Below are 23,575 nucleotides of genomic sequence, written 5' to 3'. Positions count from 1 at the left end.
TGTCTCCACTCATAGTGGGGATGTTCACTGGTGAGGGCGATAGATCAAAATGCATGGCGCAGTTACCGGTGCTGTACGTCAAGAGGGGCTGGTTGGGGTCACGACATTCAGGAATGCGTCAGAGACGGCGATGATGCGCAGCATAATGGATACCGGTAATTGATATTGTCCAGTGACCACAGCTTTCTGTCAATGCCACCTACAGCGTTTCTATATAGCCTATTTCAGAATAATTTTCTCCCTTAAAATCGACTGGAGTACCTACCCCGGGGTTACCAGTAGGCCTACTGCCGAACTCTTCCAGGCGTACGGTAGGCCTACGTGTTTTTAAATTATGAGGCGGTAGTATTTTACCGCACCTCTCTATGCATTTTCTCATTGTAATATAGAACGGGAAGTAATCATAGCACAGTGACATATCAAGAAACAAACCAGAAAAAAAAAAGGAATTGAAAAAAAAAGGAATTGAAGTCCTATTTATTGGAAGAAGGTATTAGGAGTACCGTACGTTAAAATAAGTGAATTGCACAAAAACGGCAAAATATATCTTAAAGTAAACGCAGACAGCGGATATCCTTCTCAGCGAGAGTAATTCTCTGCGTCAGAACGGTGATTTCCTACACGTATTTCTGAAGTGTCATTTTCCGCGAAATTGATTTCTCGCACGCAATGTTTACTTTTCGTCAGCAGTTTTACATTTTAAGATTAATCGGTACATAGTGTAAAACCGACGTAATATGGAATTCTCCCGTGAATAAAAATAACAATAGTTCTAGACATCACTTTCATTTGACATATTTCCATCAACGAACATTCAATAACCTCAATTTTCAACGCGGAACCAGGACGATATCCAATAGGAAATGACACTCCTCTTTCCCACCAATCATTGCGTCACGTTCATCTTCCGACTTTGCCCTTGAAATCGAAGCGCCCCCTGATATGAATGATCAGGGATCAGTCACCAGTCAGTCGAATGATCAAGTGACTCTCGCCCGTTCGGTTGGACAGTATTGGGGCATTAGGAAGTGTTGAACGATTCGTGTTCTTGTCTCTACATATTACAGTTCAATTTATAAGAAGTACTTCTGTCAGAGAATGGGGAGCGATTGCTATGAAGAATGCATTGTATCTATTTCGTTTTGGGATTCATTTAAAATCCATTTTTTCTCGTTCCTGGTGGGAAGTTGGGTCATTCTGAAAAGATGTTTGCGTATGTTATGGAATTCGAAAGACTTTTCCGTAGAAAGCCGCGATACACCACCGGCGTGCTTGATTGATTCCTCATTTGGTCAGCATTCATACATGAAGTTAAAGGTATATTGAAGCTTTTCTCATCAATGTCACACAGATAAGAACATTTTTAAATATAGTTCATTATTTGTTGCTATGATAGTGTAAATGAGCTGTTTTATTTAATGTTAAAATACTTATTCTCTAGGCTAAGCTTTTCCATTTTTGCAAGGGAGACATATCAGTATAAAAGATCCACTCAGCTGATACTACCCAACCATGATTTATGTAATGTTTGTATAAGCAGCTGATTGGACTGTTTACTTTCAGGGTGTGAAACTTCATTATGTTGAATCGGGCAGTAGACATCAACCACTTCTACTGCTCCTTCATGGATTTCCCGATTGTTGGCTTGGCTGGAGACATCAAATTCAAGCTTTTTCAAAGCATTTTAGGTATGTCAGTAGTTTGTAGTTAGGAAGAAAAATAACTTATTATTTGTGTGCCAGTATTCCTTGAAAGGTTTTTTTTTAAAAGTAGACATATCTGGCCTCTTATGGTAATTTAATGCTTTTTGTATAATTTCAATTTTATAAACTTCTGCTCCTTTGCTTTTGTCATATGTACCTAAATTCTGCTTAGATGTCAGTGGGAGATAAGAGGATTTTATCCCTTCTCACCCACCATTTTTCCTTTTCTTGACTGTGAGAAAATATTACTAAATATTGTAATGTATATTATAAGAGGGTTTAGTGTATGACCTACCAGGTCATTGCTGGCGTGATACAGCAGTCGTCACAGTTATCTTGTGCTTACTTTGTCAGTTCAGATCTGATTACTGGGCGAGTTGGACATGCGGTTAGAGGTGAGCAGCTGTGAGCTTGCATCCGGGAGATAGTGGGTTCGAATCCCACTGTTAGCAGCCCTGAAGATGGTTTTCCGTGGTTTCCCATTTTCACACCAGGCAAATGCTGGGACTGTACCTTAATTAAAGCCTTGGCTGCTTCCTTCCCATTCCTAGGCCTTTCCTATCCCATCGTCGCCATGAGACCTATCTGTGTCGGTGTGATGTAAAGCATAAAGCAATAGAATATAATAATCAGATCTGATTGTCAATTGTGATGACCTTCCTTTACCATCTTTAATGTGCACATTTTCCTAAAAAATTTAGGTGAGTTTAATCTAGCTATCTTGTTGCATCAGTTTCATCAGACTCCCTAAAGCTACGTATTCCTTTTCTATACATTTTATCACCTTTTAGTGCTTGTCTGGCATACAGTGCCATGCTTCACACAGATATAATTTTGGAGTAATCCAGTAGGGATGCCACAAAATTTCTTGCAAAGTAACATGAATACAGTGGCATAGTGAATCTCTGTTGGGCCCTCCCTGCAGAATTAATTACCCCCTCCCCCCACCTGTTACAGAATCTTAGGAAGCAATGGTTTGTGACTTGCTGATATTAACACTTCCCAGAAAATAGTAAACTTAAAAACAGTAAAACATGAATTTTTTTGGTTACGGTACACATTCACGCTATCTCCAGTTCTCTTGTAGGCGCCGTGGTATGCTATTAGATATGTTCATTAGGGTACAAGGAAGTAGAGGTGCGAAAATACTAGGTTTTTGTGTATTTTTGACATGATCTGTCCATCCTTCGGTAGAACCACATCTCAAAGGCCTGTCATTTTTTATTGAGCAACTTTATCACAGTCCATGTTTGAACACTAATGGAGAACAGAAAATGCATAGCAGCAAAGAAGACTCATTTTTGTAGCTAATGATGACTTGAGACTCTTAAACATTTTCAATTTTGTTAAACACAGTCCTGGCTTGTCCAGTGCATCCTTCCCTTCATACGAATTATTCTGTTAATTGTTAACGATGGTATAAAGAGATCTGTATTTCCGAACTTGTTCAACACGTTTGTCAATTTTAAGGTGACTTGTAAGGATGAAGTTTCTGCATATGACCATAACTTTAGTTTTCTTTACATTAATGTTATGGTTTTGTTTGTGGTTTACCCATAATATTAAATGAAGTGTTTTGACAGATAGGGCTGAAGGGAGGAGCATTGCATGGTGTTGCCACATTCCTGCACTCCTTTCTCCTTCCCTTGTTTGTTCCTTGAGATTGCTGTGTTCTGTTGTAGGTATGTAATTCAGAAGCAAGAGTTCTGGCAACTCCAAACAACACAAGCCAAGCAGCAGACTTGATCTCCATGGCAACCGCAGTGGGTCTGCCCAAATTTCCATGGCAGCCATGCTCCCTACGTCCTTCTCCCCATGCAGGCAGACAGTAAATGGACCTCCATCCAAGAACTCTTGGAACGCATCTCTTAATATTATGACTAAAGTATTGCTACTATCTGTGGGGTGCTGTAATCTTTCTGCAAAAAAATTTGTCATCCGTACATCGGAAGTTATTTATCCACTGGCCATTTAAAAGCATTCCTATTTCCACATCATCCAGTGCTTGTCTGAAGATATTATTCTGAATATATGTTAAATAGCAATGGAGACACAATACAACCCTGCCTTACTTTTTTTTTCAGTCACTACTGATCTGCATTTAGGGCAGTCGCCCAGGTGGTAGATTTCCTATTTGTTGTTTTCTTAGCCTTTTCTTAAATGATTTCAAAGAAATTGGAAATTTATTGAACATCTCCCTTGGTAAGTTATTCCAATCCCTAACTCCCCTTCCTATAAACAAATATTTGCCCCAATTTGTCCTTCAATTCCAACTTTGTGATCTTTCCTACTTGGTTAGGTACATCTTCTCTCTTCTCACAAAGCAGTCTGATTCTAGTATAAGTTAGCAATAATTCTCTAGTCTTTGCCATCTAGGCCAATACTCCAGTCATCTTGTGACGTTACACTTTATCAAATGCCTTCTGATAGTCCATTACAGTGAGGTATTACACCTTGTTTGAAAATATTACAAAGTAAACAATTCAGCATATACACTTTTCTCTTACTCCCCTATTTTTCCTTCAGAATTTACTGAACAACTCGTGGGTGTCCGATGTGCTATGAAGTGAGAACTCATTGTAATCACAATAATTGTTCCAGGATTGTTGCTCTTGATCTGAAAGGCTTTGGGGACTCGGACAAGCCAGCATGGAGAACCAGTTACAGGACGGATGTTATTCTAAGTGAACTTCATAGCTTCATTGAAGCTCTGGGAGTTACCAGATGTACACTGATAGGACATGATCTTGGAGCACTGCTGGGTTGGTACCTGATACATCGCTATCCTGAGCTAGTGGAGAAGTTTGTGTCCATATCCTGCCCCCATCCCAATATATACTGGACTGAGCTTCCTCGAGCAAGTACCTTCAATTCAAGGTAAGACATAACTTAACCGTTAGTGAAATATTTTACAGATCCAATCTGTTATAAAGAAAATAAGTTTGCATTTGTGGTACCACTTTACTAACTGGGATGCATGTTTAATAAGGAGAAAGTCATGTAAAAATGACTTGAAATGATGGCCTGAAGTAGCTGAGAAGAGATCCTTTCTTTATGCTTGCCGGGTACTCAAACCCATCCCTAGAAGTATTCTTACTTACATAGGAAAATTAAAAACCGAAACTATGGAAATCGGCAAAATGCAGTCCTGTTTGCTGGCAAGTGATGAAAAGCAGTTTGCTGTTGTCTCTGATAAGAGGTCTTATCGTGTCTGTATGTGCTGACACATTTTAAAAAAAACTTCATCTTTGTCTGGAAACTTAGGCTGAGAAGTTTGTGCATCCCTTGTTTGGCCTGATAATGCTGTTGGTTGTTACCTCAGATACGAGAAGTTTGTCCTGTGATGTATTTAGAGTCCTACCAGCAGTTTAGATGCTGAAATAAATTTCTGTAATTACAACTTAATTATAAGTCATAGAACACAAATTACAAAACAAAATGTTCAGGCATGTTCTGATTTCCTTCAGCATTGCCACTGGTTCATGAACTTAACTGAAGTTAATTTGGTATATTTTTCATTTCATTATTCTGATTTTGCACCAACATAATCTTTTCTCCTGCCATACTTCAGCTTGAATCATTTTTTAATAAATGTATAATTTTATTATAATTGATGTATTTTTATTTTACAGTTAGCTCTATGTAAATGAGATTTTAATTTGACATTAATATTATCAAAATACATTACTTTTTGTCAGAATCTACTCAAATTCTATGTACCTTATCAAATCACTTTAAAATCCTAAATTAACAAGGTAGCTTCAAAAAAATAAAAAATAAAATATCAATCAAGTTGGCCGTGCATTAAAGCAACAGGATATATTTTTTATCGAAACATCCTTGCTTTGACATATGTAATATATTTTAGCAGGTCTGAATGGCTCAGATGATGGTATTCGAATGTCTCCGAAAAGTGTCAAATGTAGTGGGACATAACAAATAAAAAAAAAACATTATCATTGACATGACATAGGCTTTTGGGCTTATGCCGTGTCAAGAAACTAGTGTGCTCAGCTATTGCCGATTTGTCTGGCTGGTTGAAACAAATATTTTGTTCATGTTCCTTGATAAGAGTACCAATGGACTGGCATGTTTGGCCAATATATACCTTACTGCAAGTACAGGGAATTTTGTATACCCCAGGATGTAAAAGTGGGGACAATTTGTCCTTGGTTTTACCCAGACTGTGAGCAGTTTTAGTGATGGTGCCAAACACGGTTTATATATTGTTTGGCAGTTTGATCTGGGGTGTTGTGAATGTAAGGCAGGTAGGCAATTCCCTTCACTTCTGCCTTCTGTGAGCTTTGCTAGGTCATTTCTTTAGGATGTGGCCTCTATGAATCTGCAAATCGCTGTGACCATTACCCTTGAACATGACTTTGAGTGTGTCAATCTCCAACTGAATATTTGATGGCTCACAAATTCATCTTGCCATCTTCGTGAGTAATACCAATATAAATGCTCCATTATTGGTCATTATAAATTTTCCAATTAACTCATTTCCGGTTGCCAATGTTTCGCCTCATTGTTCTAAGTTGGGTTCATCAGTTGGTAAATAGCACACCCAGGAAGATGCATGGCTAGTGCATACTGTGGAGGCCGCTGCGTAGGCTACTTGGAGCCACCGGCAGTGCCAGTGCACTATGAGAGACTTGGTGAGCCCAACTTAGTACAATGGGGCAAAATGCTGGCAACCAGTTAGCTGGAAAATTTATAATGTCCAATAACGAACCATTTATTTTAGTATTATAAATTTACTCATTCGGGACACACATTTCAGGTTTCCCGTGGGAACCATCTGTATCATCTCTTGGTGAGTGTTGTGAGAATGCCTTGTTTTTGTGCTGGATGGTGGTGAGACTCTGAAGATAGCGATTTTGTGTGGGTAGGTTTAGGATATACGGAATGTCCTAAGGAGCCATCCGGTTTCTTTCTTACTAGAACATCCAAGAAAGGAAGGCATCCGTCAGACTCTATCTCCATAGTGAATTTATTATTATTATTATTATTAATGTGTTTTCAGCAGAAGCCTAACTCTCAACCTTGAGTAATTAGCTTTTCTTTTTTCAGGTATAATAGTGTTACTGTATGTTTTCTTTTGCAGGTAGTTTAAATTTACTACTCAAAATTAGTTTCAGCAGCATAGCCAGAATCACAATCAGCCAATCGGGGAGGGGGGCAGTCAAGGACCCCCCCCCCCATTTTGTGAAGAAAACGTTACTTTTTTTTTCCAGTTTTAACTGCCTGAAACTAGGATTATTAAAAATATATAATATAATAATTTCCTTTAATTTCCGTAATTATTAAGGAACACACTTGGCAGAAATACGCACAAAATGTCATTCGTTGCGGCTAACAGATTCGTACAGCATCACAGCAAGTGGTGGAAGCTTTGCTTGTAGTGTGAGGAAGGTTGGCAGGAGTAGGTCGTGGACACTGGGGTATGATTCACCTGCTTTTCGTGTCCATTAGTCAATCTGGCAGTCTAAATAAATGTCTACAATCCTACCTAGTGTGTGTTTTGTTAGTGTTGTCAAATACTAAATGATTTTAATAGTATAATCACGCCAAACTTCTATTTAATTGTAATACATATTTAATTATTGTCCCTTTGGTGAAAGTTTTATTGTATAGTACTATTATTACCACACTAAAGTTGATAGACTAACCTTTATATTTCTATCGAAATTTGCTCAAAGAGCATAAAAAAATCATAGCCTTTTTTAAAAATTTGAATGTTCCCCCTCTCCCTCCCGCCCCTCAGACCTGGGTACTTTTTGTCTATAATTTTTTCTGCCCCCCCATTTCTACTTCCCAATCACTGACAAGAGTGTAATTATAAGGACACTGATACAAGTGAATTATGTTGATGTTCATATTGTACTACACTACAAAATCTTACATGAAAATACAGAACAAGAACATAATAAAGGTCAACAGTTTTACAGAGAATGATATGTTCAGATTACAGTATAAAATAGATTCAAGAGATCTGTTTGTTTTTCAAATGTCTCTGTGAATGTTTTAAAGAGCCAATCCATTGAGTTTACTTTAATTTCTACATTCCTAGTAACACCGCCTGTAACAGTTATACAATACTCATGAACTTAAACATTTTCAGTCATTAACTTTGTATGTTAAGAAGTGTACTTGAGATTTGATTTTCTCATTTGGTTTGTTCCCTTGCAGCTGGGTGAATTTCATCCAACTACCTTATCTGCCTGAAACTGAAGCTCTCCAGGGAGACTTGAGTATTATTAACCAGTGCTTCCAACATCTCCAGAAGAAGAAAGAAGATGCTCCTTATGTTGATGCTTACAAGTACTCATTCTCTAGAAAAGGTAAGTTGAGAAACAGTTCTTTTCATGTCTGTGGGGGTTTGGGACTCTCACAGTTATCACATTTGGTGTTATAAATTTATTCCTCATTTGGTCTTTGCTGGTGATTTCTGAAGGACATTGATTTTTGTGACTACATTGACCATATATATCTGAAACAGTCTACTTGCAACTTTTATTGCACATCATATACCACAAACTGACATTATCAACAACCTAGGATCAATGCCGATTGGTACATCATAACCTATTTGTCCTACAAATCACAACATAACAATGTGCCATTTATGATCTTGTAAGAATCACTTCAAATATTTTAAAATCTAACTTTGCTTCATACGAATTCATTTTATGCTAGTGTGTAAAGTCCGATTTTCAGATATGTTAACGAGACCCGTAAAATATTGTGCTATCTTTAAAACATTTGGCCATTACAAAGCGTTTTAGAACGTACATATTGTTACTTGTCTTTTCAATTCAGTGGTCGAACTCAATTTAATGGCTGGTGTTTCACCAGTTTGATTCTCAGATATGTTTTGGATAAGCTATCATGATTAGTTAGCCACTAGAAATGTTCTTAGAATGTACATATCATATTATATGTATTTCCAATTGAATTTAAGGTTATGTTAAATGGCTGATGACCCAACCAACTGTCGGGTCGAAATTAGTCCCATGTGTAAAAATATATATTTCAATAGTTTGTAAAATAAATTGGTATTAGGTGGAACCAAAACCTTTGCTATGGTAAGCTTTTATTCATTCAAGGTGAAATTTATTGGACTTTATTGCTTGCGGCAGTACCGCTGTTTTGGAGAGACTTCCTTTGAGATTGAATTCTTTCCAGCTTTGCTGTACATCTGCTTCTGTGTTACCCGCATTACTAAATTATACACATTTGCAAATACTGTATTCGAAAAATATTATTAAATGTGGGCAACTGTTCTTATCCAACATTATTAATAATAATAATAATAATAATAATAATAATAATAATAATAATAATGATAATAATTGCACTTGTATAGCAAACTTCATGACCCTAAAGAGTTTAACAGATAATGTACTTAAGTTAGGTATATTTCCAAAGATGTTCAAAATATCAAAAACTATTCCCCTGTTTAAAAATAAGGATAAAGATTACCCATCTGAATATAGACCAGTTACTCATTTCTATTTTGGGTGAAGTAATTGAGGCAGTTCTGAAAAACCAATGTAGCCTATTTGTACTTGGATAAAAATAATTTTTTCAGTTCCTCACAATTTGGTTTTATGTCAGGCAGATCTACTATTTAAGCAGTAAAGAACCTAGTAATTGAAATATTAGTTGCTTTTGAAAAAAAAAACTATGTACTGCCCTAATAGACCTAAATAAAGCATTTGATTAGTATAAACTGAAATTATATGGTCTGGATTGTGCAGAACTTTCTTTCTTTGAATCATATCTGAAGAATAGAATGCAAATGGTAGTTGTCGGTAACGGAAAGTCAGAACTTAAAGAAACGAAGGTTGCAATCCCTCAGGGTTTGATCTTAGGTCCACTCTTGTTTGCGATATTTATTTATGATTTACCACATTATGTGGGCATTAATACTGTTCTTTTCACAGATGATATGTTAAATAGGTCCAGTGTGTGGTTTCAGGCCAGTAGTTCAACAGTAAATGAAGAAAATTTGGGAAATATTGAATTTAGCCTTAAAAATTCTGCTGTTGAATGTAAATTTGTGAGACTTTTAGTATATTTAAACAGTAAAGGGGCTGCCTGGCCGAGGCGGTAAAGGCGTGCTCGGTTCGCCCGGAAGGACGTGGATTCGAATCCCCGTCAGGAAGTCATAAAATTTAAGAAAAGAGATTTCCACTTCCGGAGGTGCATGTGGCCCTGAGGTTCAGTCAGCCTACACCAAAAATGAGTACGAGGTTGATTCCTGGGGGCAAAGGCGGCCGGGCGTAGAGCTAACCACTCTACCGCATCAGGTGCCGAGGTTAAGGGTAGTGGAGGCCTTTACCTTCCACCACTCCAAGGGCCTTCATGCTCTGTACAGAGATGACTGCTTTACTTCACTATTTAGACAGTAAACTTTTTGGGAAGCACATGTAAATAATTTAAGTACCTATTTAGATATCTACAGTTCTTTCTCTCCTATGTAAATAAACATGTTGGTTATCATATGATTGTTACAGCATACTTAGCCTTTTTCCATTCCTACATTCAGTATGACATTAGGCTTTGGGGCAATAGTCCTGAAGCTAAAAAAATCTTTTTGTGTCAAAAGAAAGCAATTAGAATTTTCATGGGATTAGATAAGAGATAGCTGTGTAAATGCATTTCGCAAATTACATATGACTGTACCTAGCATATGTATATATATGTTATGTGTCAAAGAAAACTTATTATAAACGTTTGGAAATACATGAACGTAATACCAGAAGTCTCTTCATGTTACCTTAATTTAGATTAAGCAGATGTATAAATAGCCACTTACATTTGAAATGGAAGTTTTTTTATAAACTTCCAAATATTCTTGTGGAAGCATCAATAAGTAAATTTAAAACTACTCTTGATATATGGATAACATAAAAGGCTTTTTGATATAAATGATTTCTTTAATTCAGATTTTGGTGATCTTAAAAATAAAGTGATTATGTGAAATTTTTTTTGTACATGTGAACTTAATGACAGTCTGTAACTGTGTTACTTAATGACTAATAAAGAATCTTGAATAGGGAAGTTTGACATTTTTCTACGAGAGCAAGTTCTTCAGAATTTTAATTAGGAAGAACTTTTTGTCATTTTTTTTCCCCCCCCTAACTGAAATAAGTGTGGATAATGTATTGTTTCAGTGAAATAATTTGTAGGAAGAGGGATAGGAAAAGAAACAGATAATGGGACAATCACAGTGACAGATCAGTGTGGAAAGAGGGAACAGAAAGAGGAGAGACTGAGACATGAAAACACAAAAGGACAAGGACATTTCCCAGTTCTTCTCAGCCCCCGACGACCTTGTTTCTGCTTCCCAGCTTCATCAAGAAGGTGGGCTTCAATACTCATTGACAGATCTTCAGTACCTCCCTGTGGGTGGGGATGCAGATAAAGAATACACCCATGGTATCCCCTGCCTGTCGTAAGAAACAACTAAAAGGGGCAACTGAGGGATGATTGAATTAGAACCATGAAACTGCTTGCAATTAGTACAATCACACAGGGAACACCATGGGTCTCCTTTATTTGTGTGTAGTACCACTGTTAGGTACACAATAGGTTTGTGATTAGTAGCAGCAGAGATTAGTTTACTGTGGGTTTACAGTATCTGTGATTACCACTATATGCAGAACACCACGGGTTTGCGTTGCCTGTGAGACACACCACGGGTCTGAGTGTTGCCTGTGATTAGTCCCACTAAATGAGCAACCATAATGTGCGGAACACCATGAATCTACGTAACTTTTCATTAGCACCGCAACATGAGAAATACCATGGTTCTACTTTACTAGCGATAACTACCATTATGAGGGGCCGTTGACCTGAATTTCGGACCCCTTTAGACAAGAATCGTGGATTGTGCTTTGGAAGCAGTCCCTTCGTCAGTAATACTATTGTTTCAAGATAGTTTGAGAAGGTGGGGGATTGCGGGTCAGAACCGCTGATTGTTTTAAGTTCATAATCATTGTTCGTTGTTTATTTGAATTCTAGTTAGTGGTTTGATTTTGGAGTTATTCTTAGCTTTCAGTATTGTGTGTTGGATCTGTTGATTATTTTATTCATATCCATCCATTCATTCATTCTCATAATCACATTTTGAATTCTGGTCAGTGGATGAATTTTGGACTTTTAAATTGTCATTACATTTCGTCCCATTTTGTACCAATGACCTAGATGTTAGGCCCCTTCAAACAAGCATCAGATCTTTAGTCTTCATATGGGATATGTGTAGGGTAAGAGGAAAGGCAGATAAATACAGGAAAAGAGAAGGGAATTAGATGAATACAGGTGGTAAAAGACAAATTTTTGCTGTCGTTAAAAATGTCATATTTGTAAGTTCTAGGCTGCACATTCACATGGTTAATTAACAGAATGAAGTTAAAACTTCAACAGACGTAAGTGAATAAGTACTGTATTTGTAATTATTTGTGGGGCAGGACCTCATAGGAATTTTTCTTCTAATGTTTACACAGTACGTACAGCAATAATATGCCAACAAAATATAAGTGAGGAAAGAAGTACAAACAATGTAAATTGATCAGTAATGTCCCACACGATCTTGGTTAATAAATAGGATGTTCTCTTTGTCCTTCCAAATCATAGAAATCATTGTCCGGCTCCATGGCTAAATGGTTAGCGTGCTGGCCTTTGGTCACAGGGGTCCTGGGTTCGATTCCCAACAAGATTGGGAATTTTAACCATCATTGGTTAATTTCCCTGGCACGGGGGCTGGGTGTATGTGTTGTTTTAATCATCATTCATCCTCATCACAACGCTCAGGTCGCCTACGGGTGTCAAATCAAAAGACCTGCACCTGGCGAGCCGAACCAGTCCTGGGATCTCCCGGCGCTAAAAGCCATACGCCATTTAATTTTTTCATAGAAATCATTCAGTGTGATAAATCAAATTCCTTCATGATGCTGAAGTTTGTTTCTACATTTTCTAATTGCAATATTGTTTGGAATTTTTCTTCACTATTAAACATTTTCCCTTTCTTTTGTGACATTTCACAGCAGTGCTTCCCTTGATTATTTGACAGACAGATTTGAAATCTACAGTCTACTGAAAACAAGAGTTTGAAGAGTTTTTGTCAGCAATTTCCAAATACGTAACAAACAAAAATCAACATTGGACGTGATAAAAAAAAGCTGTTTCATGATGTCATAATAAGCGATGTCGCAGTAAATGGTTTCGACCGTACTTCACAGAACGACTGTCTTAAGGAAATCACTGACATTTTTTTCACACCACGCTGTAACTAGAGCCCTGCATCGATGCAGATATCCGTGAACTTAGCGCCTTGGCAGATGCAAACTGTATAGTGAAGTTTATTGATTTTCATTCAAGTATAATCTTATTTCTGCTTATGGTTAGGCAACCCTCGACATTGGTATGGGAGAATGGCTGATATACAAAGAGCATTGAATCCACAAGGCCATAAATCTGGCCCAAGCCTACCTCCCTCCTGCTTGCAATTAGTGAAGGAAGGAACAAAGCTTCCGAAAGGGTACCGTTCAATACGTTTGTAGTTGTCGCAAGAGGAAATCCCTTTTAAACCTGTAACTCGAGATGGTCTGGTGACAGATATCAGGCCTGTTTCATTATGTTAACAGATCTGTTTTGATACTGGGTGTAATATAGTTAAACAGCACAATATATGCGGATGGAGATGCGGATAATACTTTGTACATCCGTGCAGGGCTCTAGCTGCAACATTACCAAAGTTTGCAAGAAAAAATATTCATTTTGAGTGTTTTTTTTAGCATAGACATTAAGTGGCTATATCAGTAGGCGAGACTAAGCATAATAGCTTGAAACTTTCAAAATGATCTCTAATAATTTTGTCTTAGTGACTTGCGGTGTTTCAAATAATTTACAATTTACTTTCATAATAAAATAATTGGCTCTTAAAATCTCATTGCTAAGCTTCGACATGTTCGGGGGGGAATGAATCTTCGCACGTACTGAAGACTCCCTACAATAGCACTTAAGGATTCCTGTGTTTAATTTTAAGAGATATCAAAATTTTTACATGTTCAGTACTCTTAAAGATTATTTAATAAATGTTACATATAAGCATACATGTTTTGGCTCTTTGAGCCATCATCAGTACAAATTAAGACATAAAATAGTTGTCACGTATTGGATAGTCCTGCTCAATGGCTGAATGGTTGGCGTGCTGGCCTTTGGTCACAGGGGTCCCGAGTCAGATTCCTGGCATGGACGGGAATTTTAACCATTGCTGGCATGGGGGCTGGGTGTACGTGCCATCTTCATAATTTCATCCTCATGACGCACTGGTCGCCTACGGGTGTCGAATCAAAAGACCTGCACCTGGCGAGCCGAACATGTCCTCGGACACTCCCGGCACTAAAAGCCATACACCATTTCCATTTTTTTTTTAACATATTGAATAAAATACATCTTGGCAAACTTGATGTTGATATTCATAAAATACAAGACAACAGATAAAATATGATGAAACTAGCATAAAAATGTAACTTGTTTGTTCCACACACTCCAAATTCTTTAGTTTCAAGAGTAAATCTTGTTACATTGACACTGTTGTATATACTACTATCAGTAAGAGATTGAATAGTGTCTGAATAATCATCTCTGTGGTGGTCCGGGGCAGGGTCCTCAAATGTTGATACAATATGCCTAACAGTAAAAGATGTAGTTAAAATACTGTATATTGAAATGGTTGAATTGTTTCTCTGGTATGTATCGAATGGCTATTCACCTCGTGGGCCGGTGGAGTCTTGTATAAGAATGTAATCGTGTCCTGTTGCTCTGGACTGACTAAAGCTTAGGAGCGGAACACGCACGACTGCCAGCACTTGTCGGGAAGGGAGAGGAAAGGAAGCGGGTGTGTGGGTGGGAGTCCAAGGATGTGGGGGAAGGCAAAATGGGGTGGAGGATGCAGGACGATTATGATTGGTTATTTTTTGTATTTCAGTATAAATACTTTTATAATAATTTAATAACTTTACTTTTGTTGGCATAAAGTAAAATCTTCCTACCTTGTACTATTGATGAAAATAAGTGTCCATAGTTGGTCATATGTTGACTCATTGCCAAAAATCTGTATTGTACAATAATTTTAAGAACATTGTTGGGATAGGTACAGTATGATGTATTTGGAGGTACTGGAAAGGTAAGAATGAACCTCGTCCAGAACTGGTAAATCTGTTAATTGTACTGTAATAGAACCAAAAAAATAATCATAATTTATTTTTTCTCCATTTCTGCTTCCTTGCAATGTGTATGAATTACTAGAAAGTACTACTGGTATGTAATGAATGCAATTTTATTTCAAGAAGTAAATTACAAGTAAGTTACTTTTTGTAAAACGTAGAATACTACAAGTGTAATTGTTAAAAGTAATCTTGATTACTTTTATTCAGTTACTTCCCTACTCTTATCAACATCGGTGACATCATACTGGATAGTTCTCTTTGATCTGACATGGAATGGCCCTGTAATTTTACTGTAACACAACAAAAACAAGGTTTAATCCGACAAGCGAGAGAAACTTTCTAGAGTTCCTGATACATGTGCAGTAGCACAGATGCTGTTGCAGCTAATTTCAGAACAAAGACCTGAAAGATTCTGGACATGCGCATGACATTTGACCAATGAATGGAGTGGTTACTTCATATTTGAATAATGAGGTCATCAGTCATAAATTGTGTTGAAGCATAATTCATAGATGACAGTGTTTTAAGTTCAAAACTGTAATTTACATGAAACAACAATCCATTCTGGAACTGTTCTGCATTGCACATTTTCATTCAGAAAATTCTGAACTAGTTCAGAACTGGTTTGAAACCGTTTGCTGGAACAAACCTGTACTACATTCTTTGTTACTTCATAGAAGAGATCTCGCTGCACTGTCCTGTGTTACAGAGGACTGGACCGGCCCCATCAACTACTACCGGAACCTGCCATTCTACCGCGTGAGTGAAGAAAGCGGGATGGTGCAAGTTCCATGCCTGTTGGTGACTGGCAATAAAGACCATTTCATCAATCTTGAGAGCATGGTGAAGTCCACAGATTACACAGACAGGTTTACGGTCAAAATCATTGATGGAGCTGGGCACTTCCCTCATCAGGAAATGCCAGAAGCTGTTAATAAACTACTAATGAACTTCCTTGTCGGTAAGTTTATCAAATTTATTTATTATAGTCTTCTTATTCCTATGGCCTGCTATTATACTCAACCGTAATGCACTGTTTGTTAAATTCTACAACATACTAAAATTGTATAACTTACACACGGGAAAACCTTGTCATCTAGTCCATACAGTTAATATTTACATGAAGATAGTATCTTAGGATATGTACTATAGATTGTTCTTATATGTAAGTAATGTTTGCAACACTTTCTTTTGAACTGCTGAATACTAGTAATGTCTCCAATTTCAGCCAACAGGGAATTCCACAGGTGGTTCATAGTGGGGATGAATGAATGATGTGATGGGTAGGGATACTTAGCAGGGCCTTAGTTAATGACCTTGTTTGGTGATTATTACTGGATGACAGGTACTGAAGGTCAGGTCTCGAGTAACCTGGTGTTTTGCTCCGTAGAACACTATCAGTAACTGACAGAGTGCAGATTTGGCCTCTCCTCTAAATATAACCAAGATAACTGATTGAGGTAGGGTGAGATATGGCAGTGTCTTGGTTTGTTGAAGATTTATTTATTATTTGGCGTATAAGATAAAAGCGGTTGGATGCATTATATGCGTGCTGTAATTTGCTACAGAGTTTTTTAAAACTGTTGTATGTAATGTGTCTGTAGTCGAAAATGGGTAGAATTAGACTTTGTATAAGTAATTTCCTTCGTTTTAAGTGGGAGAAGATCTCGTAGCCTTCTAAATGAGTGTAGTGTGTAGAAAGTTTGCTGGCAGATTTTTTTTGCATGTTCAGACAGTTGATTTTAAATGATGATTATGCCAAGATTCTTTAGAGTTTTTAGACTGATTTCTGTTCTCTGGAACATAATTAGAGGAATGTTTTTTCCTCTCCAATTTATTGTTATTTTTGTATCCTGCTATGATGGCTTGTGTGTGTTTTTTTAACTTGAAAGGAATTAACAGTCTAGTCTCAAATTTTGTGTAGGTCTTTCATGTTACTTATGGCCAGATGAACGTTGTTTGGGTCTGAGTGTATGTATAACAGTATGTCATCTACATACAAGCGGTATTTATAGTTGTTTAGATTTTTCTGGTAAGTCCTTTAGCTACATGGAGAAGAGTGATACCAGAACTCAACGTTGCGTTATGCCTGCTTCAGTTTGTTCCCAGTTTTAGGTGTTAGTGCCCACGGATATGAATTGTTGACGTCCTGTGAGATATGACTGCAGCCATGTCCTCATGTTTTTGCTCTATTTCAGTCTAAAGAACTAAAATTAGAAACCGGAATATTTCACTTCTTCAATTTTGGGAAGTAATCATTCACTATATGTAAAAATAGCCAGTCTCTAAAGCATGCTATTTAAGTGCAAGGTTGGTAAAACAAATTCTTAATGATTGTATTCTTGAAATAATGTCTCATGATATATATTGTACTATACTGTGCATTTACAAGCTTCCCTCTGCACAAGGCAGTTGTAGATGTATGTTTGATAACCCATTCAGATCATTTGACGAGCTATGGTTACGCAGTTTTTTGACACATCAAATGAAGAGCTCAGCTCACAGTCTCATCTCGCTTATCTTCATATATTAGTTTCCCTTTGTAATATAAGCTCTCACAATACACACTGTAAGAAACTAGAGGCACATGGATTTGAGGGTGTTCAGGTGTTGTAGTAAGGATGTAAAGGAGAGGGCATACAAGTCTCTCTCTTTTTTTTTTTTTGCTAGTGGCTTTACGTCGCACCGACACAGATAGGTCTTATGGCGACGATGGGATAGGAAAGGCCTAGGAGTTGGAAGGAAGCGGCCGTGGCCTTAATTAAGGTACAGCCCCAGCATTTGCCTGGTGTGAAAATGGGAAACCACGGAAAACCATTTTCAGGGCTGCCGATAGTGGGATTCGAACCTACTATCTCCCGGATGCAAGCTCACAGCCGCGCGCCTCTACGCGCACAGCCAACTCGCCCGGTATATACAAGTCTCTGGTAAGACCGCAGATGGAGTATGGTTCCAGTGTATGGGACCCTCACCAGGATTACTTGATTGAAGAACCATTTAAAAAATCCAAAGAAAAGCAGCTTGATTTGTTCAGAGTAATTTCCAACAAAAGAGTAGCGTTACAAAACTATTCCCTAGTTTGGGCTGGGAAGACTTGGGAGAAAGAACACTTGCTTCTCGACTAAGTGGTATGTTCTGAGCTGTCGGTGGAGAGATAGCGTGGAGTGACATTAGGAGACGGATAAATTTGTTTAGTGTCTTTAAAAGTAGGAAAGATCGCAATATGAAGATAAAGTTGGAATTCAGAAGGACAAATTGGGGCAAATATCCTTTTATAGGAAGGGGAGTTAGGGATTGGAATAACTTACCAAGGCAGATCTTCAGTAAATTTTGAATTTCTTTGAAATCATTCAAGAAAAGGCTAGGACAACAGATAGCTAATCTGCCACCTGGCTGACTGCCCTAAATGCAGACGAGTAGTGATTGATAAAGAAAAAAATGTGATTTGCAGATATGTCATAGCTGCTTTAGTTTAATATTCACGTGCCTGTTCAATCTGCACTTGCTTGCACTTCAACTTGAAAACCAGATGACTGTGTGTGTGTGTGTGACAATTATCGCCATTATCAATAATATATTAAAAATGTATTTAATCGTAGTTCATGGACAGCTATTCCGTAATTAGATGTCGCCTTGATCCCATGATGTATGTTCCTTAAATAGCTGTTTGCTTGTCTGCCATGTTGGTGATCTAACCTGGTGAAAGATGTATGTATGTATTTGTGGTATAAGATGACAATATTTTAGTTCCAGAGTCCCCACCCAAGGTGATAAAACCGCAGTCGGGGAGCGGATTGATGAATCGTATGTTCGGTGCTGTGAGTTCCACAGTTAAGTACGGCAACCAAGTAGTACTTGATGTAGTCCAGAGGAAGACCAGTGATGTTGTGAATGGTTCTGCTGCTAAGCACCTACATAGCTGACTGAATCATGTTGGAAGTGAAAAGATGCAATCTCAGTATCATAGACTTGATAATAATGTGCGTTTTCCATTTAATTTTTTAAAAGATATTTGTGTTGTATACCGTTGATATTTGTCTAGTCCTTGGTTTATACTTGTGTGTGCTGATAATCATACAGTGGAATTATTGTTGTTGTTAATGAAATTGGTTATTTATAGAGGTTTTTAGTAATGTTCTAGTTTTATAATATATAGTTTATATATATTTACGCTCTATATTTTCTGGGTATTTAAATGCATTTATATACAACCATACTGTGAAAAAGACTGATAAATTAGAGTGGATTTCTTAGCCATCTCTAGTAGTAGGCTGATCTTTTTGTCTCCTACTCCCTAATGGGGAATGAGAGCGAACAATGTCGGTCACACTTTGCCTGTATTTACAAAAAACTGCAACAAAATTGTCTGCAGAGTGAGGTTACTAGATATGAAGTTACATAGGACTATTTTAGCATAAATCCTATACAGTGTCTGGGCATGTGTGCTCACTCTTGCACACACAGATGAACACAAAGCAACAGGAAAGAAAATAATTTTTTAGTTAATATTTTAAACCTACTTCATTTCTCTTGTGCAGCTTACATTGATTTTGGATGTTTATGGCACCTTTCCATCTTATATCTGACCACCGTAGTCTCTTAACTGTGTTCCAATCAAGGTTCTTCTTGTTATACTATTCTTGATCGTTTTAAGCCACCATAGTCTGGGGTCTCCCTCCTGTCTGGGTTTGTCATCTGCTTCAGCATCCTTTCCTTTTCCATCCTCTTAACATGTCCAAACCATCTGTTTATCCCTTTCCATTCTGTTGAAAAGCTTTTCCACTCTTACATCTTTATTTCTTACTGTGCCCTTTCCTGTTATTGTCCAGGTCTCTGCTGCATATGTCAGTATTGGCCAGTAGTAAATCCTAAACATCAGTCAGCTCTTTACACTTCATTGATACTTCCTTCCTCCACACCAGGTTTCTCCTACTCTGGTAGAATGTATTTTGCTGTTGAATCTTATTACTGATCTCCGTGTTCAGCCCAGCACCCTGCATCACTTTGCTTACCAAGTTCTTAAAGTTCTCCATAATTTCAAAGTTTTCTCCCTTTATTTTTCAAATTCCCTCCTGTCCATTTCTGCTCTGGTCAATGCCACTGTTTTTTTTTACCTCTTTTTTCCACACTAATTTTCATTCCATAATTTTCAACAATCTCGTTCATATCAAAGTTTATGATTTTTGTGTTCCGTATTGATGACAATTATTGTAGACAAATGAGGTAATCCACCTAATTAATACAATATAAAATAAGTACAGCCAAAATTGGTTAGGACGCTTTTGTGGGAACCAAAAAATTTTGTAAAGAGGGAACATGCCAAAAAATGAAACAATTTTGCTGTTAAATTTAAGGATAGTTTTGAACGTAAAAATAATTACGATGAATTACAATTATAATTAATGAAATAAATAAAGAAATAATACTTTTTAAGAACACCAACATAGTAAAACATCAAGGAAAAAGTTTCTAAGACGCGAACCATACACGTCTCTTATAATTATGTTTAAAGTTATCGTAGGAATGTCAAACATCTTTGCGATTTGCACACGTTCCATGTGTGGATTAGCATCTGCTTTCTCAATAAACTTTTAATTTTTTATCATATGTAAACTGTCTACCTTTCTTCTCCATAACAGAATGTCCTGCAAACCACTATGCGTGAACACACTACCCCCTTAAGACAGAAAGCCCCATCTCCGATGAACAACATTTTACAGGAGATAAGGAAAACGAATTTCTGCACCTGCATCACAGTTTTGATACTTAAAAAGGCTTTTGATGTGTAAAAGTCGTTGTTTTAATGTACCCAACTTTGTGATAATGTTAATATAATTGTTTAATATTTATTTTTAGAAGAAATGGATTTAGGGCTTTTTAAAGTTTGGTGCTGTAATACACGGTCTCTAAAAGCCTTAACTCCCTGTACGGAAGGTGGACCTATTTGTCATAATTATCATATTTACAAACCCTAAATAATAGCTTTGCATACAATTACATTTTAAAACTGTGCAATACCATGAAATACAAAGAACACATTCAGTAATTTTCAGTTTTCTAATTCAAATAAAACTAGCTTACATATATTATATGAACCTTGTTCTTGATCAGTTTGTCATTAGTCAGCTTGTAAGTCAGGCTCTTCTGATTCTTCAATGCTCAACCAAAATCCATGGCGGTTAGATGGCATAAGGGGATTTATTTTTTCTTTGCCTTATTGAATCTTTGTATTTTGTCCATTTTTGCAGGCATGGGAAAGTTTTTGATGTTTTTAGCTTGCAAGAATTTCAACACTTTTCAACAAGATTCCTCATATTTAGTAGAATACAAAAGACTTGTAGAACCTCATTTAGCAGTTAATTTAACAACATCTGTGAGATAAGGTATGTTGTCACCTCGACGCATAATTTTTTATTTTGAGGTGCAGTCTTTACATGCGAAAAGATCCCAAACACTAAGTTCTTTGATGTCTACTTTTCTTAAGTTTGCTTTTTGAGCACACTTAACAAAATCATGGAAATCATAAACCTTTCCACACTGTTTCATAGCCAGTTCAACTTAATGATGAAAGGAGTCAGCAGCCATAAACGTATGACTTGCTTCGAAGTAAAAAATGTCAAGGGTGTCTACAGAAATCTGTGGACAATAATTTAAAAGATACACCAGAATGGTAAAGAGTCCAGTTTTTGTTTTGTGCTGAGCAATTGTCCAGCCAAATAGATATGCTTTACATCTCTGAAATGATTGCAAAATGCATTTAAGATATCTTATTTTTTTCTTCCACTTACTGCCTCATGCCACAAGACTGCGAGAGGTTTAGCCTTCGGTTTGGTACCAATAGGAACAAAACTTTAATTAAATACCACCATTCTTTGGGTAAACCTAACTTCTTTGAAGGAATCCATCTGTGGCAACATAATCACCTTCTGTAAATCAGCCGAAACATATAAGTTGTAAGTAGAATGCTCCTGCTTAGCATGTTCTTTATAAATGTATTTTGCTTTTTCAGCCTTTGCAATGTGGCCCTTCCAATTAAAGTCTCACAGTCACCGGGCGAGTTGGCCGTACGCGTAGAGGCGCGCGGCTGTGAGCTTGCATCCAGGAGATAGTAGGTTCGAATCCCACTATCGGCAGCCCTGAAAATGGTTTTCCGTGGTTTCCCATTTTCACACCAGGCGAATGCTGGGGCTGTACCTTAATTAAGGCCACGGCCGCTTCCTTCCAACTCCCAGGCCTTTCCTATCCCATCGTCGCCATAAGACCTATCTGTGTCGGCGCGACATAAAGCCCCTAGCAAAAAAAAAAAAAAGTCTCACAGTCTGGTGATCATTTTTCCTGATTGCGGTCTTGTCACGTTCCTTAAACTTGAAGCACATGCCACATTCTTCATGACCAAGTTTTGTAAACAATATGTTAAACTCATTAACAACCTTCTTATACAGATCATAAGAACAGTCTCAAACGTTTTTAGCTCATATGAAATCATACATCCTCTTAAGTCACATCGTTTGGGAGGTATCGTCGATTTGGCGCATGTTCTCTTCTGTAGTGAGCAATACTTGGGTTGTAGCTCTCTGTATGATTTATAATAAGGCTCCTGTCAATTTTCTTACAATTAGGATGCTTTCCTCTTTTGTCAGTCGAACATGTCATACCATTCGTGGTACCTTTGCAAACAGATGTTAGTGTCATAAATAATGGAGTTATTTTCTTTAGAAACCCCAAGAGTAGTGAGAAAAACCATTTACACACGGACTCTTTTGCTGTCTGTCATTAAAATAAATATTGAAACAAATTGTTTCTAGTTTCCGATTCACCCTATCGTCTCTTCACCGGGAGCTTAGTGGCACACATCACAATAAAGTCCAGTCTTTCAGTGAATTTCTTTTTCCAAAATTGTGTTACATTGGTTTCTCCACTCTTCCAAAAATGTTGTGCTGCTTTTTGTAGCGACATTTGTCACAACAAGGATCATGTGGGGGACGGTTTTCTTTTAACTTTTTGATTCTGTGCTTTGCTTTTTCTTTAGGAGTTGTACTTTGTTTCTTCCTTACTCTTTTTGTGAAACCAGGATGTTCTTTTTCTTCTGGAGGTACAGTATTGTTTAAAGTTTCACCATCTTGACGGTTTTGTTTCATTTCGTACTGGATCATTTTCAACTTCAATAGGCTCTTCAGAATTGGATGGAACCATAACCTCCAGTGTTATGTAAGTCGATGTGCTTTCATCTTCTTTCGTTTTCATTGATACACAGGCTTCTGACATTGATTGTGGTTCCTAAAATTAAAGGCATGATCGTGAGAACCCATGTAAAAGATCAACTGACTAGATGAACAGTAAACATTTGAAGGTACTGTATATTAATTGTTCGTTACATATAAAAGAACCAAACAATGCAACAGCTCATACAAATGCGGGCCTAATCAGTAAACAGTCAGCTGTGTCCAAATTGTGACAACACAAGGAACTTTGTTTCTATTTTCTTAAATGAGAAAGGATTCTTAGGTGAATGTTTTTCTGTTGCAACAACATACTGTTTGTGTTACTTTCAGTCATTTACATTATTTTCTTATAGTGGCGTGTATGCCAACTGTTACTGCGGAATGCTTGGTATATATTTTTGATGACTCACCA

General features: G+C 37.3%; 1 protein-coding gene across 2 annotated transcripts in view; it reads left to right on the top strand.

Moving 5' to 3' along the window:
• Positions 1–988: 988 nt before the first annotated feature.
• LOC136884989 (epoxide hydrolase 4) overlaps positions 989–23,575 on the top strand; it is a 45,674-nt gene continuing 23,087 nt past the window's right edge. The window contains exons 1-6 of one of the 2 annotated variants that reach the window (XR_010861447.2): positions 989–1,317; positions 1,564–1,688; positions 4,305–4,580; positions 7,893–8,044; positions 15,651–15,902; positions 18,689–18,921. Coding sequence is in view for 1 of the 2 variants with exons in the window: in XM_067157358.2 (XP_067013459.1) it covers positions 1,099–1,317; positions 1,564–1,688; positions 4,305–4,580; positions 7,893–8,044; positions 15,651–15,902; positions 18,689–18,864 (1,200 nt within the window). In the remaining variant the exon portion in view is untranslated. Of the gene's footprint in view, positions 1,318–1,563; positions 1,689–4,304; positions 4,581–7,892; positions 8,045–15,650; positions 15,903–18,688; positions 20,460–23,575 lie in introns of those variants that run through there. The other variant, XM_067157358.2, reaches the window with a different exon arrangement.

Source organism: Anabrus simplex, chromosome 13, assembly GCF_040414725.1.
Source record: "Anabrus simplex isolate iqAnaSimp1 chromosome 13, ASM4041472v1, whole genome shotgun sequence".
Lineage (NCBI taxonomy): Eukaryota > Metazoa > Arthropoda > Insecta > Orthoptera > Tettigoniidae > Anabrus > Anabrus simplex.
Note: the sequence above shows the minus strand (reverse complement) of the source record. Positions and strands in the feature narration are given on the sequence as shown.